At 39.7% G+C, this 25,102-nt stretch overlaps 3 protein-coding genes across 5 annotated transcripts; 2 read left to right on the plus strand and 1 right to left on the minus strand.

Moving 5' to 3' along the window:
* The first annotated feature begins 492 nt into the window (after positions 1-492).
* On the plus strand, positions 493-2,638 carry zgc:174906 (uncharacterized protein LOC571548 homolog). Its single transcript, XM_020635117.3, has 4 exons — positions 493-649; positions 1,086-1,426; positions 1,512-1,592; positions 1,680-2,638. The coding sequence occupies exons 2-4, from the start codon at positions 1,111-1,113 to the stop codon at positions 1,958-1,960; spliced, it is 678 nt and encodes a 225-aa protein (XP_020490773.2). The 5' UTR covers positions 493-649; positions 1,086-1,110; the 3' UTR covers positions 1,961-2,638.
* A 665-nt stretch (positions 2,639-3,303) lies between these two features.
* Positions 3,304-9,798, plus strand: znf740b (zinc finger protein 740b). 2 transcript variants are annotated; one of them, XM_020635134.3, is made up of 7 exons: positions 3,311-3,415; positions 5,018-5,159; positions 5,320-5,553; positions 6,531-6,665; positions 6,758-6,887; positions 7,342-7,460; positions 7,564-9,798. In XM_020635134.3, exons 2-7 carry the CDS (start codon positions 5,124-5,126, stop codon positions 7,711-7,713), a joined length of 804 nt encoding a protein of 267 aa, XP_020490790.1. In that variant the 5' UTR covers positions 3,311-3,415; positions 5,018-5,123; the 3' UTR covers positions 7,714-9,798. The 2 variants fall into 2 exon arrangements, with proteins under 2 accessions (XP_020490791.1, XP_020490790.1); XM_020635135.3 differs by lacking the exon at positions 5,018-5,159 and having other exon boundaries at positions 3,304-3,415.
* Positions 9,799-20,094: 10,296 nt separating this feature from the next.
* copz1 (COPI coat complex subunit zeta 1) lies at positions 20,095-25,102 on the minus strand. 2 transcript variants are annotated; one of them, XM_020635020.3, is made up of 9 exons: positions 24,980-25,102; positions 24,499-24,567; positions 22,488-22,569; positions 22,306-22,397; positions 21,832-21,887; positions 21,652-21,729; positions 21,477-21,528; positions 21,356-21,394; positions 20,095-20,729 (listed from the first exon to the last, which is right to left on the minus strand). In XM_020635020.3, the coding sequence occupies exons 1-9, from the start codon at positions 24,995-24,997 to the stop codon at positions 20,682-20,684; spliced, it is 534 nt and encodes a 177-aa protein (XP_020490676.1). In that variant the 5' UTR covers positions 24,998-25,102; the 3' UTR covers positions 20,095-20,681. The 2 variants fall into 2 exon arrangements, with proteins under 2 accessions (XP_020490676.1, XP_020490675.1); XM_020635019.3 differs by lacking the exon at positions 24,980-25,102 and having other exon boundaries at positions 24,499-24,588.

Genomic DNA, 25,102 nt, shown 5'->3' on the forward strand with positions numbered 1-25,102 from the left:
TTTATGTTTATACACTTTGTAATACTGCAATCCTGAACAGCTATTAAAGTTATTTCAATATTGATTTTTTTGTTATTCCGTTAACTTCATTTTGTGTTTTCTTTTCATTCTTTCTTCTGCAATGTTAAAGTAGATTTCCCATGCCAATTAAGCCCTTTTGAATTGAATTGAATTTATTTTTTATTGTCTGTTTCAGTATACTACAAGGCTACTGCATTTGTTTTGTTCAATCAGCTTTTCATATCACTTAATCCATCACTTTAGTGCTGCATCAGGGGATTCCCCCCCCCCCCCACAGATGTATAAAGTCATTTTTTTCTCCAATACACTCTCAAAATGCTTTCATTGGTGTGTGCTATCAGTTCTTCATTCCGCCAGATGTCACCAAATACATTCGGCCATGTCAGACTCCTGCAGTTCAATCTTCCATCCGCTGGATGGAAGCACACAAGTGGGTCAAGTATTTTAAGGTCATCCGGGTGCCTCAGACGATAGTTCGTGGAAAATAGACAAGGAAGAGAAAGCAGCGGGAAGAAGACGTAAACGAAAGAAGGAAAGAAGGAAAGAAGGAAAGAAGGAAGTGTTCGCTAAACGCAGTGTCTTTTTTTGTCAAGTCGTACTTTGTCCCTCGAGCTGTAACATTAAAATGGTGAGACCTTTATGTGAACATTTCTCACAAAAAGCCATGCCTTGTGTACGAGTGTAAGGCTCACCTAATGATATTCAAACTTTCACTTTCACATATTAAAATGTGCAATAAACACACACCTGTAAATAATATATGTTGTTATTCTGAGACGTTTAATAACTCTGAAGGTTGTTTATTACTTATTATTTAAGTAGCACCAGTACTGCCTACAATGGTCTGTGAAATGTCACCTTCCCTGAATATAAAAAATATGATGGCTTGGTATCTTTTTTTTTAACATCAGAAATGTCTATGACAGTAAATGTTTCACTGCTTGATGAAGCACACCATGTACTTGTGAAATAATTTAAAAGAACAGTAACTGATTTGTAGGCTTCTTCTGATGTGATGCTTTCATTTAAAAAAATAATAATAATTGATCCCTTTATTTCCTCAGGAGATGATTTAGGGGACATTCAGTCATGGCTGACAATCCAGCAGCAGAAATCCAGCTACTTAGAAGCCAGAAGGCTAAGCTAATAGATATTCTAAGTGGGGATGCAGACTTTGTCCTGCAGCATGCAGACTCCCGTTGTCTGCTGTCTCCTAACGGCTACCAGCAGGTGAAAGCCTGCCGTGTTCCTTGTGAGAAGGTGACAGAGCTGCTGGATCATATTATCCAAAGAGGACCTGAAGCTGTACGGGCTCTGCTGGAACTACTGAATGAGCCGGCACTACAGGAAACCTTTCCAATGCTAAGCTTTACTAAAGATCTGCATGTCGACATGCTGTCTTCTGGTAGGAAAAAAAGTGTCCTTCATATTTTCATGATCTAAATTTGAAATAATTTAAGGATTGATAACACGCTTTCTCTATCTAAAAGGAATTCAAGAAACATCAAGAAAAAGAAAATCAGCTCCTGATTTAGAAGACTCTGTTCCATCCAAACAGATCAGCAACAACGGTTGGTCACACTACCAATAAGGCTATTCCCCTTAAAACACAGTAGAGACCATCACTTACTTTTATATTCACTTGTCTTATTGTACAGGCTCCAGCTTAGTGAAGGAGAAGCAGCTGCTGATCGTGGCACGCACCATTGGCAGATCTTGGAAGGTGATTGGCGGATTGGCGCTGGACATCCCCAATGTGAAGCTGGAACAGATTGAAGAGGACCACTCGCTGCATGTAGACAGAGTGTTCGCCATGCTGCGTCACTGGAGAAACAGTCAGAGGGGCAAAGCCACAGCTTCTCACCTGCACTCGCTGCTCAGTCAGGGAGACTTTGATCTGCCCCTTGAGAACATTGACTTCCTGTTGGAGAATGACTGAAGCCCTTACTTTGTTTTAAGAAAAAGGTTTTTTAAAATGTGTGTTTCTTTTATAGTTTCTTTTATATCAGGGGAAAACTGTTGAAAACTTAATTGCTGTTTATTTTTTTCACAGTAACCCTTTAGCAAGAGGCCTCTTGCTCATGGACAATTACAATACTTGTCGTAAAACTGCTTATCAATGATTATGCAACTTTAATTATGAAAAACAAAAAAAAATGATTTTATTTTGTAAAAAAAAAAAAGTTAAAATTTGTGTATGCACTGTAGAGTAAATACATTCAACATTGTAGAAATGTTCACCTTGTGGCATATTAAGATATTTTTTTTTAATGGCAAGTTTTCTTTATCTGAATAGAAGGTCAAATGGTTGAAAGTGTTGTTTTATATGCTGTAGCCTACAGATTGTGAAACACCTAGAGGCAAATTAACAATTTGTTAAATGTAATAAAACGACTTAGCAACAGTTCTAATAATACAATAACATGTTCCCCATTGATCATCTTTTTGGGATGACATCAACTAGACCAGTATGATGTGCTGTAAATCATGAGTTGTCTCCTGACTTCTGAACACTGAATAAATTCTGCACACCACCAGCGTTCTCTAGGTATCTTCCCTAAAGTATGCCAACCATTACAAGTTAGTCAATTAATAAAAAAATGAAACAAGGTTTAAACCAGGCTGACTTTTTGTTCAAGAAAAATTCTAATTGGAAAAGACAAAATGTATTAACTGTGTGATTGTTATTGTAATTCATATACCAGTTATTACTTTATTCTCTAATTTCTTCCTCATCTCAGATAGCCTAGTATAAATGGAAAAAGTATAAATGTTGACTCTCTTCCACTCTATCTTGTTGGCTTTTTTTTTTATTTTTTTAGCCATCCTTTGCTTCCAGTATTTGAGAAAAGTTGTGCAAATGTTTCCATTCCCCTGTTTATACTGTGTGCTATCAATCAGTAAATAATGAATGTTATCTCAATACACTTTACAAAAAAAGCAGGTAAAAAGCCTTACTGATTGTTGCAATATTTTTATTCTTGTCTGTAACTTTTGACTTTTTAAAGTGACTTGTGAGTTTCAACTTTAAAAAAAAAAAAAAAAATTATATTAGCAGTTGATCGGCCGTAGCGTCTAGATGAGCACTCAGATGTCCAACTCTTGATGTTTGATCAAACCTATTAATAGTCTTAATAAAGTCGTTCACTGACTCCTGCTCTGTTCAGCACATAGGTTCAGCACATAGGTTCAGCACAGCCATGCAGCCATTATTCCCTCACATTTATGGCCGCTAATGTGAATCGCTTCGCTACAGTCACGTGACAGCGCTTCTGACCAATCCCCGTGCTCCTTTGTTAGCACATCCGGTGCCGTTTCCTGTCAGTGTTTGTAAACTGAGAAAATTGGAAGTGCGACAAGCAATAATAACCTACATAACTCTTAAAATTGAAAGGTAAGCATGCGGTTTTATGGAACTTCTCGCTCGAAGCCCCTTTAACGTTTTACAATCTGCTACGCGACTCTTTCTAACCGCGCTATCCGACGAAGAAGGTCTGATTTAGTGGTCGGCGCGGAGTCCGCACGCCCTGGCTGTTGTTGTGTTGTCTGGGGAGGGGGCTGGGGGTCCACTCACACCAGAGTTGTCCCAAAACCCCAACTAATGGCTAGGTAGCATCCTAGCTAATTCAGTTTGATTGAACAGAAACACACACTTTTCACGCTGCTCCCCCCGCGCACTGCACTCCAACATGTGAAGCAGGCGCACAGCATGTATTTCTGAAGCGCTCTTGTTATAATCCGGCAGAATTAGAAATCCACTTTTGCTAAAGGGGGGGAAAAAAACCTTTTAATGATAACTCGCTGGCTAGCTCGTTAGCTAGTGCTGAAATTAATCTTTAAATCCACGAGATATCATTCTAGTTTTTGAAACATAAAAAAAACACTAATGCCGAAAAATCAGACAGACTCACGAACCGAATTATTTAGCTTAAAATCAAATTGATTGAATAAACCAAATTGTGTTTTTCTAAATGTGAAGGGAATGCAGTGTTGAGTTGCTATAATGCATGCATGGCTATATCACAGCTCACACCATAGGTTATAGTTTTGATTCCAGCTTTACTGGCAAACTTTAAAAACATTTTAAAAGGTAAGTCCTGTCTTAACATCTAACCTTACATTAAAGTAAATGTATTGCATCCTAATTTTAAGACAACACAACTTCTTAACCAAGTCACATTGAGCATTAAAGGTTGCTGAGCCAAGCATTGACTCTAATAACTACATTACTCATTTCAATCGGTATAAATTGTTCAAAAAGTAGGCTGTCTTTTTTTCAAATATTTTACTTGTGAAATCACTTGTAGGACATCTCCCTTTTCAGAATTTAAAAAAAAAAAAAGGCTTTACACGTTATTTAAAATAAATTTGTTCATATCGCACTATGTCTTTGTATTCCAGGTTACGTTTTAGTCATTCAGTGCTTTTTAAATATTCATTGCATCTGTAACATCCATGCCTAATATCATTGCCGGAAATGCAGTTCACTAAATGACTCTGCAAAGTTTTATACTGCAACGATTAATCAGGTGGTTGTTCTGATGAAATGATGATAATAATAAGGCGAATCAAAACCTTTTTTATCAGGTGATCAAATTTCAAATAAGAGGCCTATTACAATTTAATAACTTGATACATTTCAGTTTTACCCCATGCATGACGTATTTGTTGATTTAATGGATCATACTTCACTTTTTTTTTCTCCATATGGACTGTATTAATTTCGTTTTTCCATTGGACGTTGTTACCATGCTCCATTTGACTGTTGTTGTTTGTCTTTAGTCCACCATGGAAACATGGCATGCACCAAACCATTGGGGCTTTCTTGCCTGAATTACTGCAGCGACTCATGCTGGAACTAAATTCCTGGTCACATATCCAGATTTGGTGATTTGTGAAATCCAAATATATTGGATGTTTTTCCAGCTCCTGAATCCAGCATGTAAAAAAAAAAAAAAAAATGATTGGCCTTATGTTATCATACCTCTTCTTTCAGGCTTTGGCCCCTGATGATTTGGGTGGGTGGGGTCTCTTCTGTTACCCCTGATCCTGAGTGAAGCCCCCACTGTTCCCCCAAACACACACGCATTCAAACCACCACGATGACAAACCATTCCAACAGGGACCATATGAAATGGGTCAGTGGAAGTCTCTTTATCATCAGAATCACCATCATCCGGGTGCCATTGTATTTTTCTTTTGACCCAATTACTCCCTGTACTCCCCCTGACTTCTTTTCTCTGTGAGGAGTCCCGCAGTCTCCCTCTTTCTGCTCTGACATGTGGTCTGTATTTTCAGGCTGGGTTGCTGGGCTGTGAGGCGGTGCTATCCAGTATGGCTCTGATGCAAGCCAACAACATCCCAGGACAGAAGAGGATGATGTCAACTTTGGGTCAAGGGCACAGGGCCAGTTCAGAGAGCCACCAAACTCACTCGCAGCACAGCAACAACCACCATGGACACCAGGGTCACCATGGACAAGCCCACCACAGCCACATGGGTCACCCGTCAGCAGGGAGCTGTCCACCTCTGGTAAGAGAGAAAATATGGCTCAAAAACATGTTCAAGCTGTGATTTTATTATAACTTTGCTTTCATGGAGATAATCTCTATTTAATAATAATAATGTATACTTTATTGATCCCACGAGGGGAAATTTGTTTTTTACACTCTGTCTAGTAAACATGCTACACAAACATAGGCCGAAATACACACACATGCACACACAGGCTCCTATGGACATGCACTAATGGAGAGGTCTCAGAGTGATGGGGCTGCCCACAGCGAGCGCTCCTGAGCTGGTGGGGGGGTTAGGTACCTTGCTCAAGGGCACCTCGGCAGTGCTCAGGAAGTGGACTGGACCAATTTCCGGACTTAGGCCAATTTCCGGATATGGTCCGTCCCGGACTGGCGACCCACCGATTCCCAACCCAAGTACCTACAGGCTGAGCTACTGCCACCCGAATATTTACACATTATACAAAGAAGTAGCTGTATCGGTCAATTACGTAACAGCAGGTTTTGGTGTATACATGTAAAACAGTGAGTGTGGTCAACAATTAACAGGCAAAACCTTATTTGTTCTAATGATGTACCAGTTACCATCGACGATATTCTTACTGATTTATCTGTCTCTGCATAAAAGTGAAGATCCATTATAGAACAAACATTTAAACTTGAGCCACAGATCTGCTGCACACTGTGGCGAAAACCAATCAGCGTTTAGATTCCCTGACTACCTTAAACGCATCAGTAATGATTTTTCTATTGAATCTTTGATCATAGATCATTTTATCTGCTTTCTATTTGACTGTTTTAGAAACCATTTCTTAGATGTTAATTTGCTGCTTGCACATTTTAAACTGGGGATTCAGTAAAGTGTTGACATGTGAATGTGATAATTTATGGAATGCAATCTAGCATATTTCACCATTCAGTGCTGAGTAGCTTGGTCTGTGGTAAACCATGTGCTGCATTGCATTTCACCTACTACCCTTCTTCTCCCAAAAGCTGATTCGAAAAGACGGGGATTATCACACATCAAGAATGATGGATGGGAAGGACATGCAGGCAAACCAGAATATGCAACCCAAGAAGAAGCACAAAAAATCAGGGTCATCCAACAAAGTCAAAGAGAAAGTGGAGGTAAGGATATTCTTTTAAAGCTGCATTTATAAGTGCAAAAGTTTGTCTCTTGGTAAATCTAATTTGAGCTCCTTTGTTATTGTTGTTGACAGCTTATACTTCCACCACTGGACATGGATGATGACAGTTCCTTGAAAGTTCAGAAGAACTTCATCTGTGACCACTGCTACGGAGCTTTCCGGAGTAGCTACCACCTCAAGCGACATATACTTACACATACAGGTGAGTGCTTACAGCTCAGGTTTTTACTTCACTGTGACTTCACTGTTTCTCTTTTTAATGCAGTCGTAAGACACGGGCAACAGAGTGGTACAATAAGTTATTAGGCAACTATTCAGCCGATGAACGTCCGTGAGCATCCTACCTTCTGAAATGGCATCTAATGCTAATCTAATTATTACAAAACCAAAACACAGACTGCGTTTATAATTGTTTAACTTCTGTGTTATTAAATGATTTGTATTTAATTTCTTATCCTGTCATCTATATCATCATACAGTGACATCATCATTATGTGAATGTTGGTTATGTCTTTGTGCCTTTACCATAATTTTGCTCTTGATAGATGTCCCAAAAAAAGAGAATAAACTACATTACAGCATTTTAAAATTATCTTGCTTTCAGTGAAATATGCAGATAAATGCTGATAAATGGTTCTCCTGCTGTTTTTCCACAGGAGAAAAGCCGTATGCCTGCGATGCCTGTGATATGCGTTTCATTCAGCGTTACCACCTGGACAGACACAAGAGGGTGCACAGCGGAGAGAAGCCGTACCAGTGTGATCGCTGTCATCAGGTTAGTGTTATCAAATGATCAAATAGGCCATATGAATTTCACCTTCTTTCCTGCACACACCTAGAAAAACTCTGTCTAAAAATCTGTCTTTCCCTGGCTGCAGAACTTCTCACGGACAGACAGACTGCTGAGACACCGGCGGCTGTGTACTGTCGGGATGACTAAAGAGGAGAGCCAGTACTCACAGGATGCATCTGCCCATCCAGCTTCCTGGAGCCCCCTACAGCCCTCCAACAACCGTTTGACTGTCTGACCCTCGGCTTCCTATAGAGACCCTTCAGACAGAAGCATTGGAGCTCAACAGTAGCGTACCCTGAAAACCACCTAGCTTTAAAACCATTTTAGTTTGCTCTCGCCAGTTCATTCACAGAGCTGGATATTGGATTTTTGTATTTTTCTACTGTCACGTGAATCCCACTGGCAAATGGAGGAGGACTACTTTGCGATCATGGACAACAGATCATGATATTATGGCAATATCTAAATGAAAACGCACACTTCTTTCATCTGAAGGTGGCAGGTATTGGATGTTTGCTGTCAAGGGATTTACAAGGATTTTTGACTGCATTGACTTTCAATGTATCCCTGATAGGTGTTCTGTTGACCTGCACCGCTCTGCTACTATGGAAAGTTCACTAAAGGACAAACATACGGAAGTGTTTAGCTTTTTATTTCAAGTACTACTGATGGTATCTTCGTTATGATACTACTCATTATGTACCCAGCTGTTTATAAGCTGAAGATCACAGCAGACTTGTGGTCCAAGCTGACTTAAAGAAGTCACTTTCAACCCATTCAGTTCTGAAGGCGTTGAGTTTTAGAAAACAACTGAAAACTGATTTTAGAGTGAAATGCAAACTAATAATAAATTTTCCCCAGCTCGTATGTCTTAAATGGATCTGAAGTAATCTCCTACGATTATGTCAAAGAACACTAAAGGCTAACTAGATTTTCCTGAGACATTACATTTTAGACTTTGTTGCATTAGTTAAGTTGTGTAGCGACTGCTTGCTCACTCACTCACGGTTCCATCTGCTTTTAAAGAGAAGGTAACACTGTTGGAATACAATAGGAGGCTGACACGTTTATGTTCTGTACCGCAGATTTAATGACGCTCTTGAACAACTCAGTGGGCTTTTTCATTACGTTCATTTTGACTTAAGAAATACGTGTCTGATTGTCTGTAGCAAACATGGAAATTCTAAAACACTTGGTGAAACATCAATATTTCTGTTTACTGTCTCTTTTAGCTAGAAAACACTATTTGTCTTTTTTTTTTCTTGCTCACTGTTCATCAGTTCTTCTGAATTTGAAAGACTTCCGTCCTTTCACAAGTTTTTTGGTAAGCGAGCCTAAGTCAACATGTTATCTGATATCCTGAGGATTACGCGAAGGGCTCCTGAGAGTAGATGAGCATAGATCTGGTAATCGTTATTAGGCATGTGACACATGGTTTAAAACAAAGTATTTTCAATGTAGGTACAGGGGGAATGTCCTTTGTACAGGCTTGTAGAATCCAATGCTCATGAAAACAGCCCAGATCAGATGAAGGAATAATTAGTGTTGTCTGTAGATCTCTAGACCTTACCTCTGTCTTGACTCAACTGAATGTCATGTGAATACAGTGCCATGACATTTCTTTTCAATTTGAACCTTGAGCATCTTCAGTGAAGGTGACTTATTGTATACAGTGAAGACCAGAACATAGTGTCCAGGTTGTGTTTTGTACGATGAGAGCCTACATTATTTTTTTTTGTTCCATTAATTCAGGCTCTAAACACTGGACTGGTGATGTGTTAGCTCGACTGAGGAGGATTGCAATGTAGACTGGTATTTCTGTTAGACTATGTAGAATGAGTTTTGGGCCCATTACTGACTTTTCTGCTTTTTTATAAAGTTAATATATGTTTAAATTTTATTAGGGGTAGAAAATAGTATGTAAAGGACCTACACTCCAACACAAAATCAAAGTATTTACAAAGTTATAATCCTTAGTCTGATGATTTCTTGAGACAACTGAGAAGCCCATTGCAAGACATTGTCAACTTTCTGTTAGGAGGAAAAGTAAAAGTGGCCACTCGTGCCCTTAAGTGTAGCAGCTAAAATTAGTCAGCATTTTTTTTCTTTGTCTTTTTGCATGTATATGTTTGAAAAATCTTGTTAAAAAAAGTTTTGGTAAAAAGATTTGCTTTATTTCAAATGTAAGCCCCCATCCGTTTTGTCATTCGAGGGGTGAAGTGAAATCACATAACATCAGTCAATCATTCTGTAGCATGGAGCTTGTAATGGCAGTTTAGGGCCCCAAGTCTCAATAAAGCTGTTACACTTTTTAAACAAATGTAAGTTGTTCACATTTTCTGCAACATTACTTCTAAAGAGATTTTTTTTAACGATCCAGTTTTTCCCCTTTTCCTTTGTTTTCTTCACCCTGAGGACTTCTCAACAGGTACCAATAAGTCATGGTGACCCATTTCAGTTGTCTTCCACTGAGCCTCACTCAATGTGGTATAAGACATTTAATTACTTGTTTTTAAATGGCAAATTACGATACTTACTGAACCAGTAAGTAAGAGAAGACAAAAGACTTCAGAAATATGTGTAATGCACCAATCTGTCAGCAGATGGCACACATGTTCAAATGAGGGACAATTTTCTCCCTCAAAAGTTCCTCACACAAGTCACACCGATGAGGAAACACCCGAAAATGTATTTTTCATCGATAGATGGTAATTCTGAATTCTTCCACAAAACTTTGCATAAAAAAACGTACAAGAATTGAAAGAATTTGAACATGAAAGAGATAAACAGTAGATAGTCTTGACTTGCATGCTGACCTATATTCTGTTGTTCTGAAATACAAATAAATAGCAGCATATAGTTACTTCAAACAAATGAGTCTTTGGAGGCAGGAATGGATTCTTATCTGCAGTTCTGGTCACTTTCATTCTCTCCGTAAAAAGCTAAATATCCCAGCAATCAATCAATCAGTCAAGGTACATGAATATTAAAATGACTGACTGATTGATTTAAAAGACAATCAATGAAACTACCAAAAACATCCCATATACTCATAATGTTTTAGAAAGGATTGTAAGACAGTTACTGCATAACATAAAGGTATTTATGTCCTTCTCTGCACCACAAGAGGGAGGTATGTCCCAAGCTTCTCTCTGTTTGCAACCTTCTTTAAGGTAATAAGAAACAGATGCTTTGCGTACAGGGCAAAGTGAAATTCTCTGCGGCTGCTCCCATGCAGCAGTCATCAATGTCTTACCCTGGAGTAGGATGGAAAAACATCACCCAGATTTACAATTCTACAATTCATTTAGCAGATGCTTTTGTCCAAAGAGATGTTCAAAAGCATCAGAGAGTAAGTACAACACAAGCAAGGATCTAGAGAAGAGGAGACAATGTGCATGCTAACAAACAGCCGGTAGTCCAATCGAACACAGAGGCAAAGCAAATGTTTAAAAAAAAAAAAAAAAAAAAGTTTTAAAAATATATATTGTATCTCAACAGCATTTACAGCTTCTCATCAACAGATTTGATGTTGCTCTGCGATATTTTGGAGTGCAGAGGAAAGTAAAATTCAAAGTAGTCACTTGTTAAGAGTTTGTAAATCAACTTTTCAAAGTATAAAATACGTTAAGTCCCCTGTTAAGAGATTTCTTTTGTTTTAAATGTCTGATAACAAGTAGGCTATTAATGTTCAACTGGGTAATCAAACAGACATAAAAGTAAAGGACAGAATTTCTCCAGGTACTTTTCCCTGTCATCCTGCCTGCATTGCCACATCAGTCGTACGTTAGGAAGTGCAGATCATACCCTTTAGCACCTTTCTTTTTCGCTATTGACCAGTTCCTTAATTAAAGCATTAGGGATAAGGCAGGATGAGATCAGCCTGAGGGCTACTGGGAGTGTGCGCTCGCCCCCATGGGAGACATCCCCTCCCTGTGCAGCCTGATTTACAGCACCCACAGGCCTCTGGCACTTAACAATGGTCCTCCTTAAGTGAGGTGGATGGGGAGGAGACCCGAGACGGGGGCATAACACTCCATTTTCATACACAAAGTGCTGAAATCATCTTGGTTAAAAATCATCACTGCGAGACAGACTGTAGTCCAGAGGCAGAGTGTGGGAGTGCTCAGTCTGTCTCACTCTATCAGGGAGAGGAGCTGTGTGTGAGAGCGATCGCCAACCCTCTGCATGCTCACCTCTCCTGTCTCAGAGGGATAAGAAATAGCTTCTAAAAACAAAAATCTCCAAAACAAGTAGCAAATCTCATCTGACTGTGCATACTGTGGCTCTGTTAACACATGGGTGATTCAGAGGTTTCACAAACACAAGCATCAGCAGCAGAAACGTTCTGTCTCCTACAAATGTTTGGATGCCCCCTGATCAAATACATCACAGGCTCACGGTGAATGATTGAAACCCTCCCAATAATAGCTCCTGCTATCTCCCTTTCCCCGAGGTGTGGGAGAGCCTTTTCATCTCAGGCTTTGATTAATAAAGGAATTGCTGGTTGGTTAAAGGCAGCGATCTGCAACCCCCCCCCCCCCCCCTCCCCCCCCCTAGGTATCCATCATGCTTGTGACAGCCCACCTCTCTGTGTTAATTAGTGGTGATATCTAGCTGTCTGCGGTCTTCCATGGCCGCTGTGGTGGTGCTGCTGCTACTGCTCATCAATAAAAATTGTAATTCCTCCGTCCGGGTTACTCCCATTTTAGTAGACACCTCAGTGAACACATCCCTCGAACATTCAAACAGACACAGGACAGGGGTTTACTGCGAGTGGCAAACAAAATGTGACAATAAATGAGAACACAACAGTTCTTTTTCTCAGGTGAAAATCTAAAATGTAAAGAGGAAATCTGAAAGTAAATGGATTTACTTTGTATTCAATGTCCTTTTGTGCAGTATTTTTAGCATCAATGTAAAAACATGAATTTGATTTACTGCACTTGCTCAATAACTATTTGATATTATATGAAAGAATTTGCCATAAATCTAAAGTTATCGTCAAACAATGAGCAGTGAAGGTGTGAATGCATTACTTATTAATTATAACCAAATATTGTAATATTCTCAAACACTGGGGGCTATTATTCAGAAATTAATAATGTATGTAGCTGAAGCCTGATCTGCCTTATAACCGAAGGCATCCTGCTCCAGTATGAGAATTAAAGCGATATAAAAGAATAAAGAAAGAAGAAAAGGAAGAAAAGACGAAGAAAAAGACACGCGTTAAGTGAAAGGTCATAGCTATGGAAGCCCTAAGCGGACATACATCCATACATTTTCATTCTATTTTACTCTGTCATTTCTGGTTGTTTTCTCAAGTTCTAGATGTATATATCTCCTATTCCCAGAGTTGCAATAGCACAAAACAAGAAAGAAAAAAGGCTGAACTTACCTCATTAGGGTGTCACCAAGACATGCACAGTCGTGGACGGCCTGTAACAGTGACTAGCATAGCATTTCGAGAAAACCAGATCTCGACAAAACAACCTGAAATTACATGTTGCCACAGGAAAATTCAGTGCAAATGTGTGGATGCATGTACTCTTAGGCAGTGGTGCCTGAAGAAGTGGGTATACTCTTGTTGTTTTTTAAGGGGCCTGTCCAGCAGAGGATAAACAGCCTCTGTTATAAACAGTGACATGTAAGACTACTGCATATTTGAATCACTAAAAAATGGCCTTTTGTATTTGCATGTACACACTCAACTTCCTCTGTTTGACTTAAGGGAGTAAGGATTGTTATGAAATTAACATAAACCTCAAAAGAAGAGCAGGTTTTATCATTTTAACTGGCAAACAGACTACAAGCTGAGACATAGTCCCTTCACCATCCTAGGGAAAACAAATTGCACACTACTGAATATTGTGAATCAGAGGGGATTTAGAAGTGGGTATACCCTATGGAGACTGAAGAATAAGTGGGTATACTCCGTATACCTGCGTATACCGTGCTCTACACCACTGCACTTAGGGCTTCCATACTGAGCAAACAGACAAACACATTTCATACCAGACACACTGGAAGTTAGTGCGTACAGTTTCCACAGAGTGCCAGGGTTTCACTTCAAAATATATCTAGTTCAAGTATGGAATTATCACACCTGCTGTCTGCCAGCCGCCTTCCTAACTAAACAACCCTGATGGGGAATGTTCTGACATATCATGTTTTAAATTGTCTCGTATTCAGATGTCTGTCACTAGTCTTCTAATTAGTGTAACTCAGCAAGATTAATTAGCTTCTGCATTTCATTCCCAGTCCTCAAAATATACAGAGGGAAGGAGGGAGAAGAGAAAGCCATCACCGTCTGTTGGGTAACAAGGGAAAAGTGAAGTTTGGCCTACTTTGGATACATTCAAATAATGAATATTCATACAAGGAAATTGATCTCAAAATATAGTTGGAACTGACAACCTGACTTATTAAAATTACATTTTTTTTAGCTGTCGGGTTGATCACACATTCAGAGTGAAATGTGAAGGAGAGAAAATGGTTAGGGGTAATGTTTAAGCAAAGGTACAAAAAAAGTTAAAAAGCTTGAAGAAAACTGTTTTTTTTTTAGCTTTGATTAGTGGCGCCATTTTTCTGGATGTTATTTTGCAGCCCTGAGCAGGAAAAGCAAAGTTTAAAATTGATGGCTTAATCTAATTTGGTTGCTTCAATTTCAGGATCTTAGCCCTGTGTTATCAATTCTCTGTCACATTGTTGAGTCTTTTAAATAAAAATAATAATTTTATAAACATCATTTTTTTTAATCCACTAAAAGTCTAAATGTTCTCCGACAAAAATGGTCTCAGTTTCTGATGTTCAATACCATGTTGGAGTGCTATGGCAAATGGTTTTCAGTATGCAGTTATGTTTACAAGCATCAGGTTGAGTTGTGAAGGACCTTGTTCCAGAGATTTATATGGCCACACAGACTTGTCCACATTCTTCCTGACAGGATGGACACCCTGGCACCCTACTGACTGTGTAAAAAACACTTTCCAACAGAGGTGAGTTTAGCCTCAACAGGTATATCAACATGCCTTGGCCTTACACTACTATTAATCTACAGCTTGTTGGGACATGTTTGGACTGAGCTGCTTCAGCAAGACAACCAAGAAGCCACTATACTAGTTCTTATTTGGCCTTAGAGGTGCTAGATGCTGGTGAAGGGAACACATATTTAATTGGGAAGTTACAGTCTTTATGTGCCATTGATCAGAAACAGATTTAATAATTACAGGGATATTGCAGAAAATTGATTTGGGCAAGTTATCTTACAAGAAGCCATATCAGAGATATACAGTAAGTTAGCCAGTCCAAAAGGTCTCGCAATAGTACATTTAATATACTATGTGAAAAAAATTCACAGGTGGAGCGTGATGTGGAAAAGACCTCATTTAAATGGTCAGGTCTAAACAGGTATATTTGTGTCAAACTCTTCTAACACACCGCCAAACAATCTATCAATCATCCAAGTTCAGAGGGATCATGTCGCCTCAACATGTAAAACCTGTTTTCTTTCTCTTGCATGGCACATTGTCAGAGGGCATGCTGTGTGACCCCAAGTTATCAAGTTCACGTGAAGGTCTCTTAGGTAATTATGCAATCCCCCTTGACAAGGCAAGTCCAGGGCTTTCCTCTGCCTCTTTATAGTCCAACAATTTTCCACTTGAACAGACGACCTCAGGTGTGAAGTGAAAGAGTAAAGAGAGGGATTTGATATCCAAGGGAAACGCTGCATGAATTCACCAGAGGTTGATGGACATGGCAGGGGCAGCCATTCTTTTTACCCTTAGATATTTCCATGGGTCAAGGCTGTTCCAGGGCCACACTCTCACTCTTCTTGATCTTGTCAGGATTGTCTGTCAGGCTGATGTAGAGATAGGCTGCAGATAGATGATAGCATTGCACGAATACTGCAGCTGCCAGAAGCAGATACAGTGGTCCGACACAAACGTGACTTTGGCAGTGTGCTGGTGTAGGATAAATATGGGATGTATGATGATCGCCTTAGTCATTTAGGATCAACTGTCTGCAGGGTCAAGCAAAAGCTTGCTGATTGGAAGAGGAAAACAAGTCACATACATATTCTTTTGCAGAAAAAGAAACCTGAAATCATATGCAAGACGGTAAGAATGATTTCTGATCCATTCAGATCTGCACAAATGGTACTTTCAGACCATTCCTCTCTTTGCAGCATAGGATGATTTTTCTTTTTGGCATAAACAGAATATTTTGTGAGCTATGGAAAGTATTTTTGGATAGACTCTCGGCATTTATTCCTATCATACATATCTCTGTTCTTCCTCTGTGTTCACAAGAAGGTCTCTTCTTCTCTCATGACGTCAGGACTATTATACTCCAGCGCCACCCCCTTCAGGGATAAGATTTTACGATTGCAACCTGACACCGTTTCTGTGTCCTATAAGCGACAGAGCTGTAACTCACTTCAAAGGCAGGAGGCATCAAATCACAGTGCGCCAATAAATTAACCTGTCGAGTCTTGGCCAATGAGGAGGTGGCATTAAATCTCTGCTGTCACGCTGGCGGCCAATGGAAAGACGATGGCTGTAAATCTGTCAGGGTCTCGTCTGTTAACGGTGTTGTGGTGTGGTTGGGGAATCCATGGGGAGGGAGGGGAGAAAGTGAGAAAGAGTAGTTGACAGAGGGAGGAGGGCAAAAACAGAGGGTTCTCAGCTATGCAACTAAAAATGCTTTTCTTTGCATTCTTTAACCCTGCTACAAAAAAAAAAAAAACATACACGCATTTCGTTGTTTAAGCTGAAGGCATGAACAGGATTGTTTTTGGAGCAAAACACGACTAAAAAACTGCCGGCAAATGGAGAAAACTATATTTTCTCCTGATGGATGCAGTGGGAGGTTGACACAAGCAGAAACACTCATAAAGCTTTATGGCCAGCATGGCTGCCTCTGATGTTGACTGTCTACAGTGAAAATGACTGATGGCCCTTCTTTAGTGCTCTTCTGCATCAATGTGAGACCAAAACTTAGTGCTGACTGTTTGATAACAGCAGTAACCCAGTAACCTCTGTCGGTTATGACACAGCCTCATCTGCAGCAGCGACAGGCGCCCGACTGCAGGGAACCCTCTGGATTTCAGCCGGTCCAGTCATCCACTAACCAGATGTGTCCCAGTTGTGCAGCTTCAGAGGATGATGGAGTTGCCCCTTTTGCGCAGCAAACATGAGCAACTGCGACTGAGGATTTTTCTTTGCCTTTTGACCAAAAGAAACACAATATGATCCTGCTTCATCTAACCTGAACCAGCTTTAACCCCGAGTATTTTCACATCCAGAGTCCTTGCACTATTACTCTTCTAAAGCATGCCTTCACTGAAGAGTAATGCACTACACTGGCACAAGAGAACTGTGCAGAAAAAAGCAGAGGGAAAACACATCAGGTGGAATATTTCCTCGATTAACAATGCCCTTGGTGGTGCACTTTCATTATCCTATCAAAGTTGAACATTTTCATGTCATAAATCTTACAGGTATCATAAAATAGCCAGCCCTGCAAAGGCAACACTATTCCAATCCAAAGAAAAAAGCGCTCTCTTAACAAAGCCCACCATTTTTTGCCAATGTGTAACGACATCCAATAAACCAGGCACATTAGTGGTGACATTTTTATCTTACATCAACACCAAAAAAATTAAACAATAGCATCAGAATTTACAGTCATCTTATGTCATTACTATGAATTCTTTTTTTTTCCCCCTCAGAAAACATAAACAGCCAGATGAGTTATGGCAAAGGCAGGCAGCAGTGCGATGGTGGAGGTGTTGTTTTTGGCTGGCTTTTCCTGGAGTGGCCATGATTCTCTATTCTATGGGAATCCATAAACAGACCCAGAGAGGGCAACTGGGGCCATAAACCACGTCAGGCTGCAAAGGCAAAGGGAGCAGGCCTGGGCCTATACATTATTCTCTCAGTATGCAAACATGCACACACCCAACCACATACACTTTGAGCTGCTTTTAATTACCCATTTCAAAAATGCTACGATAATTCTGCCAGTATTATGATGGGGGTGTAGTTATTTTTCAAATCAAAGTAAATGAAGATCAACACTACACAACAGACGAGCTGCTTTATATTCAAATACGGTCGTTTTTTCAAACATAATTCTAATATAATTAGGTTAAGTCTTGGCATTATGTGAGAGCAGTTGTAGTAAATAGTCTTGTTTATTTTAATACACTGGGTCATTAAACATCATGTGGGTCTTGGCCTTTGTCCTGCCCAGACAATATAATGGCACTTTCTTTAATGTGTTTACTGTATTGGGTCCAACATGCTGTCATTGTTTCCTTCAGCGTTGTTTCTCTTTAGCAGGAAAAGCCATTGGATGGGTGCTCGGGCCCATTGACTATGACATAAAGACTCTATAAGCTTACAGATGATGATAATTTATTGACTTTTATTCACACAGTCCACTCACACACACAAAAGAAAGGGAGCCACTCGTTCACTGTACGCATCGATCAATTACAAAGCTCTAGCCCACACGTCTCTGACAATTTTACTGCATGTTATGTACAGCATGTCAAACCACAGCGTTTCAAACTGTTATACTCATGCCTGTATAATTAATATAAATTACCTTGCTGGTTTTTTATGATGGTGCAACTGTAATTAGTGGATGAAAGCAAGTCACTGCGCCCCCGAAGTCGCTGCAGTGCCATCTAGATGAAGATTGCGGGTCTGGAGAGACACCTTGGGTGGGATCTTTTTTAATCTCTCCTGTTCACGCCGTTGCCCGTGCTGGGATCTCATCTAATCACATTTACTGCCGTCTCTACTTCTGCTAACCATGTCCTCTTTAACCTTCATGTTTAACCCCTCGTCAATGAAAGCACACACTGACAGACACCGTCCTCATTACATCAGCCATCGTGTGCGATAAGACTTAAGCAGTGTGATAATGGGGTCCATTTATGATAATAACCTTTTTCTTGCTTTTCTTTCTCCAGTAAAACACACTCTAGTAGCATCAACAGGGTCCATTCATGCTATCTCTGCAGTCATGAAGAGCCGCAGATTCAAGGGCTGAATCAAACTGTAGAAAAGCCCATAGGTCCACAGGTCAGAACCAATAAGACTTTTACTGACTCCACTCCTACATCTGAAAACATCAACACTAATGAAGGCATTCAGCCACCAACATCCTCTATCCTTATTTTAGTTTGGTGGTCCATGAGTAGTTAACTGAGGGATTACTTATGTTTTAGGCATTTAAGGTTATATGCTGTTTTCTTAAAAACCAACAAATGCCTTCTGTTTTTCTCTTATATGAGTTGAGTTACATCTGTAGCATAAATGTTGCACAAAGCATTTAGTAGTTGTATATCATTGCCTTTCCATGTTTATTGTAATTCATTGTATTGTTTTTCTAGTAAAAAAAAAAAAAATGGCAGCACTTTGTGTTCATGCTTCCCATCTTACATGTTGGTAACAAGTGATTCGACAGTTGGAGAGGTAGGAATTTTCCATCGACAAATAAACTGTGAAGTGCTCGTAGCTTACCTTCTGCATTCTGACATTATCACTTCTTTCCACAAACTGCTCCAGGCCACAGACGTCTCCACATCAAAAGCTTTCAATTTCTCTGCTTAACACTTTGATCTCTTTGGCGAATTGACATACAAAACAGAAAATAAACAGAAGTAGTTGTCAAACTTGTTACAGATCCCAATTTATGGAGAGGGGGATGGGGGGGGGGGGGGGGGGGGGGTACAAATAGTAGCTTGCTGACTCTTCTGTCAGGCCAACACACACGCCAGAACATTCCAGGTGCAATAGGAGGCGGTGTTTCAATTGTCAGAGCAGGGAGGTAGGAGACATGCTCTGTAACAAGACCTTCCACCTAATCTGCTTTAAATTAGGCTCAGTTGGATCTGTTTTTGCATAACCAACGCATATCTGTGCTAGGAATTTTTTTTTCTTCCAATGATCAGCATGACAAGATATGGGGGATACCTAACAAGAACGCACATAGATCATTTCTTCTCCTGTGATATACACCAGGTACCTGCATGATCTAGTGCCTTTTCTCCCATTTCTCTCTGGAGTGTAGCCTTCATTTGCATTAAAATGAGAGCATGATGTTAGTGTGCGATGGTGGGGTTGCACACAATTCATTCGGCTCAAAGTGGTACTATACAGAGCAGAAATGAATCAAGTATAACTCCATAAAACGTACCCACATGTCACAGTGACACAGTACAGCGTGAGCTCTCTAGAGTCTAGATAATCGCATGAATGGGACTTCGCCCCTCTCTATATTCTTGCTTTGAATTTCTTGCACTGTGCTGCACACACCAGGAGATGGAGCCCTTGCTTTAGTGTCTTTGGTTCTCATTGAGCTCTTGTAGAACAAAGAGCTCACAGCATTGCACCTCTAAAACAAGGAAACACAAGCTCTCAATAAGCAAGCTGCAATTGCAGGTATAAAAGAAGGAAATTATTTTACTGCTATCTAAGGTAGACTACACTTCACAGATGTAATGCTTAGAGTGACATCACTAAAATCAATGTTAAAAAGGTGCAATGTTTGACACCCTGAAAGGACATGTTTATAAAGATACATCACCACTTCTACATGCCAGTGTCAACAAACATTTATTCAAAGTATCCAACGATGGAAGATCCCCAAACAGATTTGACCTCTGCTTAGACAGATACAAGTACAGTACTAGTTGTACACCTTTAAATCATAATATGCATGTTAACTGATTGTAAGACAGTGGCTCGATAACTTTGTAGTTATCTGAAGGAAATGAAGGGGTGTGGATAAAAGTCTTGTTCAAGGAGATATTTGGAATGCTGCCACAGGATATGATGAGGTTTATCTAAGTTTTACAGACAGATACACTTGTTCTGGGTTCTGAAATGAAATAAACAAACAAACAAAACAGGCCAGTTCAGCCCTGGTACTGGAATGTACACTAAATCTTATCCTCATGTTGATTATGTCACATAATGCAAGCCTGTGCAAGAAGAATAAAGGGAAAAAAAGAAAAGAAAATCCAACTGTCAAGTCGTAGTAGTCCTGAGAGTGCAACTGGATAAGCCAGTGGAACTCCTCACAGCTCTGATAGTAGGAGTGGAAAACTGAGGCAAAGGAACATGTGGATCAGTGCCATGAAGACTCTGCCGAGCAGTGGCTCACTGGTAGGCTCTAGAGGTGACTCTATCGCAGGAGTGACCACTTGATCTGTTCTTTGGCTGACTGAAGAACCTGTGACAAAAAAACGAGGTGTGACTGAGCAGATCAACCCAACAATGAGCATAGAATGTAGGCACATACAGTTCTACATGATCTCTGAAAGAAAAACATGTGAAATAAGACACACAGAAATATGGACAGCATCATGCTGAGGTTGAAGGGAAGATTGATAAAAATAAGCTTCATATAATTGTGAAAAAATAAGACAAAGACAGGTGATTAAGTAAACCAAACAAAGAAAAATATGCAAGATTGAATTAATCATCTTCATTCATTGAATGAAAGCTGAATCATACCCATAAAGCATGGGGACTGGGGACAGTCATTAATCACAACTAGAAGAGGAATGGCGGTAGCCAGTCTCTGGCCTCTTAAATGACAACATTAATCAAGAGGAGCTCACACACAGGCAGACTCATGTAAGAGTCATCAGGAAGGAACCGCTGTTAGCTACCTACATCTTTACCATTGAATTATTAGGATTCATTTGTGCAATATATGACAACAAGGAAGCAGTGACAAGGTGGGATAGAGAAGTATGATGCTATGACAATGCTCTAATGAGTTTTAACAGTCAATAAACTAATGGAGCTTATGAACTTTATAGCAGAGAGAGGAGCAATGGCGGGTTTACTCACTTGTGTGACTGTCTGCTCTGTCAAAGGCACATCATCCCCCTACAGGAACAATTACGTTATGTTAAAATCTGACACAACAAACCATGTGGAATATATCTGAGATGAAAGGAGAGGAACTTACTCTGAGAGCCACACGGTGCACAACTTGTTGTGGGTCACTCTCAAGGATCACCCTGTAGGATACACCAAAGAGTCAGACCAATGATTAGTGTGGAGGAAAACCATGCTGCAGCAACACTGAAGTCATTTTAACTAGAGTTGATGGGAGTCTCGAAACGCTTAATGGTGCTACTTACCCTCCATCGACAATCTCATCCACAGCCAGGAAGAGCCCCTCCATGTTCTCCAATAAAGCCCTCCGCTCAACATTTTTTCTACAGTGTAACAAATAATCCATGTCAAGCTTAACTTTTTAGACATCAGGAAAAAAGTTTCATCAAAGTTCTGTAGAATGAATAACAGCTGCAAACACATACCTCAACATCTGACTGAGCGAATCAAAAAGGCAATTTAGAACAGACATGAGCATGAGCTGTTGAGAGAGAAAGAATATATGAGAAGCTGTTCATGTTTAATGAGTCCACATTGTTTTTGTATCGGGGGGAATCAATCAACAAATACCATGTGTGTAAATGCCTGTCTGGTGTTTACAAGATTTTTTCTGACAATAAAATTCAAAATGTCTTCTGATTTCTACACTTACTAAACCAATAACAGTTACACTAGATCTGACAATGGATGAAGCTATTGTAACTACAGAATCAGAATGAATTTGATGTGAATGGTAAAAACCCGAATGATGACAGACAGTTCAAACTAACAGCAATTATGTTTTAGGTTCCACAGGAACACACACTCTATGTTACAGTATTGATATCCCAAATCATCCTTCAAATTAGACAAACTGCTGAATAGAAATTTAAAAAAAATAATAATTTCATTAGGATTACCTCATTTTCATGGGAACTTCCAATCACGTAAAAGAAGAGGTCTATGTTGCTCTTGTAGACAACTGTTAGGCCCTCGAGTAGTGCTATCTCACCTAAGGATACACAGAAAGCAAGCGTGAATGTTAGTAGACATGGGGTTAAGAAGGAGAAGTGTTTGTGATTCAATTGTAAAGACGTCTTACTGTCTGTCCTGTGTGTTTTGTTGAAAATGTTCTTCTCAAACGCCTTCTGCTCCTTCACAGTAGGGTATGTATCGTCATAATACTGTGGATGAATTCAAAGTGAACATGTAAGAATGACTTCAAGTTTAAATCTAGGTGGAATTTTGATTTGAGAATATGGCTGGAGATATTCAATATTATATCTTAGTGAATAAATCCAACAAGAGACCTACACCAGAAGTACATTATTACGTAATTCTAACAGCAGATCAGTCACCCATTAAATATACTACTACAAACATTCATCGTAACCCATTAAACAGGATCATAACAATAAGCAGCAAAATAATCGGACAGCAGCAGGAACCACTGATCAGTATCTACAACAGGAGAACAAAACTAAAAGGACAACACATAGCCTCAGACAGCACATAGCCTCAGACAGCACATAGCCTCAGACAGCACACACTCACTCTGCCATCTCTACAACCGTCTCCCCTCAGGCCACAGATACAGATCTCTCACTTTCCGGACTAATCGAGCCATGTCAAGCTTTGCTCCCACATCCATCAGGCTCATGAACAAATGATCTATTTCTTATTAATTTTTAAGACCAGTCATAACAACTATTTATGACCTATCATGCTTTTAATAGAGCCACTTGCATGTCTGTGTTTCTGCTGTTGTTTTTGTGGCTAGCTGTATGCGTACTGATGCTCTTTTACACAAATGAAGTTCCTAACGGATAAATGAAGTGATTTGAATTTGAATTGAATACTAGCAAGACACAAATATGTGGATTTCTTTTTACAAACAAATAGTGAATTCATATGGGAACATGAAATAAAATTAATAAAAATGTCCCCTTCCTGCTTAAGAAAATACATGTTTTTTGTTTTGTTTTGTTATGAAGGCAGCTTTTGAGTTTCCATCACTGAGGGAGAGAGGCGGATCAGGGAAAAGAGGCACTGACAATAAGAGGAGAAATCGGCAAACAGGCATCTCTACGGAAGAAACACCAGCTCTTTTAGATCTGAAAATATTGCCCAGCCCCTAATCAGCAGTATTGAAAAGTACCAAAGCATTAAAAAAAAAACACTACATATTGAGAAACAGAGAGTAGCGGTGGACCGTTCAAAATTACAGGCCAGTAAACACTGAAATAACTGATGCTCCTCAAACGTACAGCAGAGAAGACAAATATTTCCAATGTATTTGACCAATTTAGACAGTGTGCACAAGTTTGCCTGCAATATTTAATCATTGAAAACAATAAATTATCCAATATTGGGTGTCTACCACTTTTTCTTTTTGCCATGCTTTCAAAACGTGTATGTCTATTGTTTTGTTTATACTAGTGATGTTTTAAATCCTGGTATCGGAACAACCCTTCATTGGATTGCACTAGTGCAACTTCTGTTTGAGTAACCACAGTGAAAGGTGACTTCCATCACATTAAGTACAATTGCCATGTTTTTGGTCATTCCAACAAATGCAACGACAGCTTGGCTTTTCGGTATAACTTAAATGTTTTTCCACAAACACACAAACATTGATCTACGGTAAATAAACAGCAATTTTTGTTGTTATGTACGGCAGGGAGGAGCAACTTTGGTCACAGCAAGGGCCACATTCATTCAATTCTCACTGCCAGAGGGCCAAATTGTAGTATCCAAAAACGATTACAGTCAATTATGTCTCAAATTTAACTCGACATGTAACAGTGATCAAATATTATTATGGACAAAGTTCTGGTTTTCATGATTTCATGGCAGATTTTGTCATGTCTTTCTTCATGTTTCCAATTAATTGATGTGTAAAAATTGACCTGAGGGCCACATTGAGGGTTGATGAGGGGGCCGCATGTGGCCCACCCCTGATCTACGGCGATTCAGCTTGTTAATATGATCATGCCCATGTCATTTTCAGTATCTGAATGACAAATGTTGATTAAAAACAGACAATATCGCCGAGTATAACCCTCAAAACGAGTAAGGATATACTCATGAAAACTTTACTTTATTAACCTCACCTTGGCATAGAGCCTGTCTCCATCGTTGTCTAGGATCAGGACTGCTTTGACAGTGTAGAGGGATGGTTCCTGTTGGAGAAGGGGAAGCATTGAATGTATTTAATGTGACAGATTGAGTGAAGTTATGACACATATGTCTCTACAAATTGCCTTTTGTCGTTAATTATAAAGCTGCTAATGTGGGATGCTTGAAACGCACTCAATCCCCCAGTCATCACAGTGGTCGTGTTTTGACAGTTTTAATCGCGAAGGAAGACATGACACTTCCACATCATCAACACATTTACCAGACGCTAACTTCTTGACGGCTAGCTTCTTAGCCAAAACAGCTAACTCGTTTACATTAACTAGCTCCATGTCGGGTGAACTCGATGTCTAAAATGCAACGTTCATAGAAAACAACCCCCACCATAACTTAAACAGAAACAAAATCTTAAATGACACTCGTAATTTCATCAATAAATGTATGCGCTGGCATTACCAGTATGGGAGAATCCATCTTCTTTCTTTTTAGCAAACCAGGCTAGCAGGCTATCCGTGTGTTACGTCATACGCACCAGAATATGAGGCTGTTTCCTATTGGCTGACGCAGTGTTACGTTGTA

Source organism: Labrus bergylta, chromosome 12, assembly GCF_963930695.1.
Source record: "Labrus bergylta chromosome 12, fLabBer1.1, whole genome shotgun sequence".
NCBI classification, from domain to species: Eukaryota; Metazoa; Chordata; class Actinopteri; order Labriformes; family Labridae; genus Labrus; species Labrus bergylta.

What these genes read in the sequence shown, in the direction of transcription:
- zgc:174906 (XM_020635117.3), top strand. Translation starts at nt 1,111, where the DNA reads ATGGCTGACAATCCAGCAGCAGAAATCCAGCTACTTAGAAGCCAGAAG. An exon ending in TGTCGACATGCTGTCTTCTG is followed by an intron (nt 1,427 to 1,511) that starts GTAGGAAAAAAA and finishes TCTATCTAAAAG; the next exon opens with GAATTCAAGAAACATCAAGA. An exon ending in CAAACAGATCAGCAACAACG is followed by an intron (nt 1,593 to 1,679) that starts GTTGGTCACACT and finishes CTTATTGTACAG; the next exon opens with GCTCCAGCTTAGTGAAGGAG.
- znf740b (XM_020635134.3), top strand. Translation starts at nt 5,124, where the DNA reads ATGACAAACCATTCCAACAGGGACCATATGAAATGG. An exon ending in CAGGGAGCTGTCCACCTCTG is followed by an intron (nt 5,554 to 6,530) that starts GTAAGAGAGAAA and finishes TTCTCCCAAAAG; the next exon opens with CTGATTCGAAAAGACGGGGA. An exon ending in ACATATACTTACACATACAG is followed by an intron (nt 6,888 to 7,341) that starts GTGAGTGCTTAC and finishes GTTTTTCCACAG; the next exon opens with GAGAAAAGCCGTATGCCTGC.
- copz1 (XM_020635019.3), bottom strand. Translation starts at nt 24,588, where the DNA reads ATGCTTCCCCTTCTCCAACAGGAACCATCCCTCTACACTGTCAAAGCA. An exon ending in GATGAGATTGTCGATGGAGG is followed by an intron (nt 21,529 to 21,651) that starts GTAAGTAGCACC and finishes TGTATCCTACAG; the next exon opens with GGTGATCCTTGAGAGTGACC. An exon ending in CAGAGCAGACAGTCACACAA is followed by an intron (nt 20,730 to 21,355) that starts GTGAGTAAACCC and finishes TTTTTGTCACAG; the next exon opens with GTTCTTCAGTCAGCCAAAGA.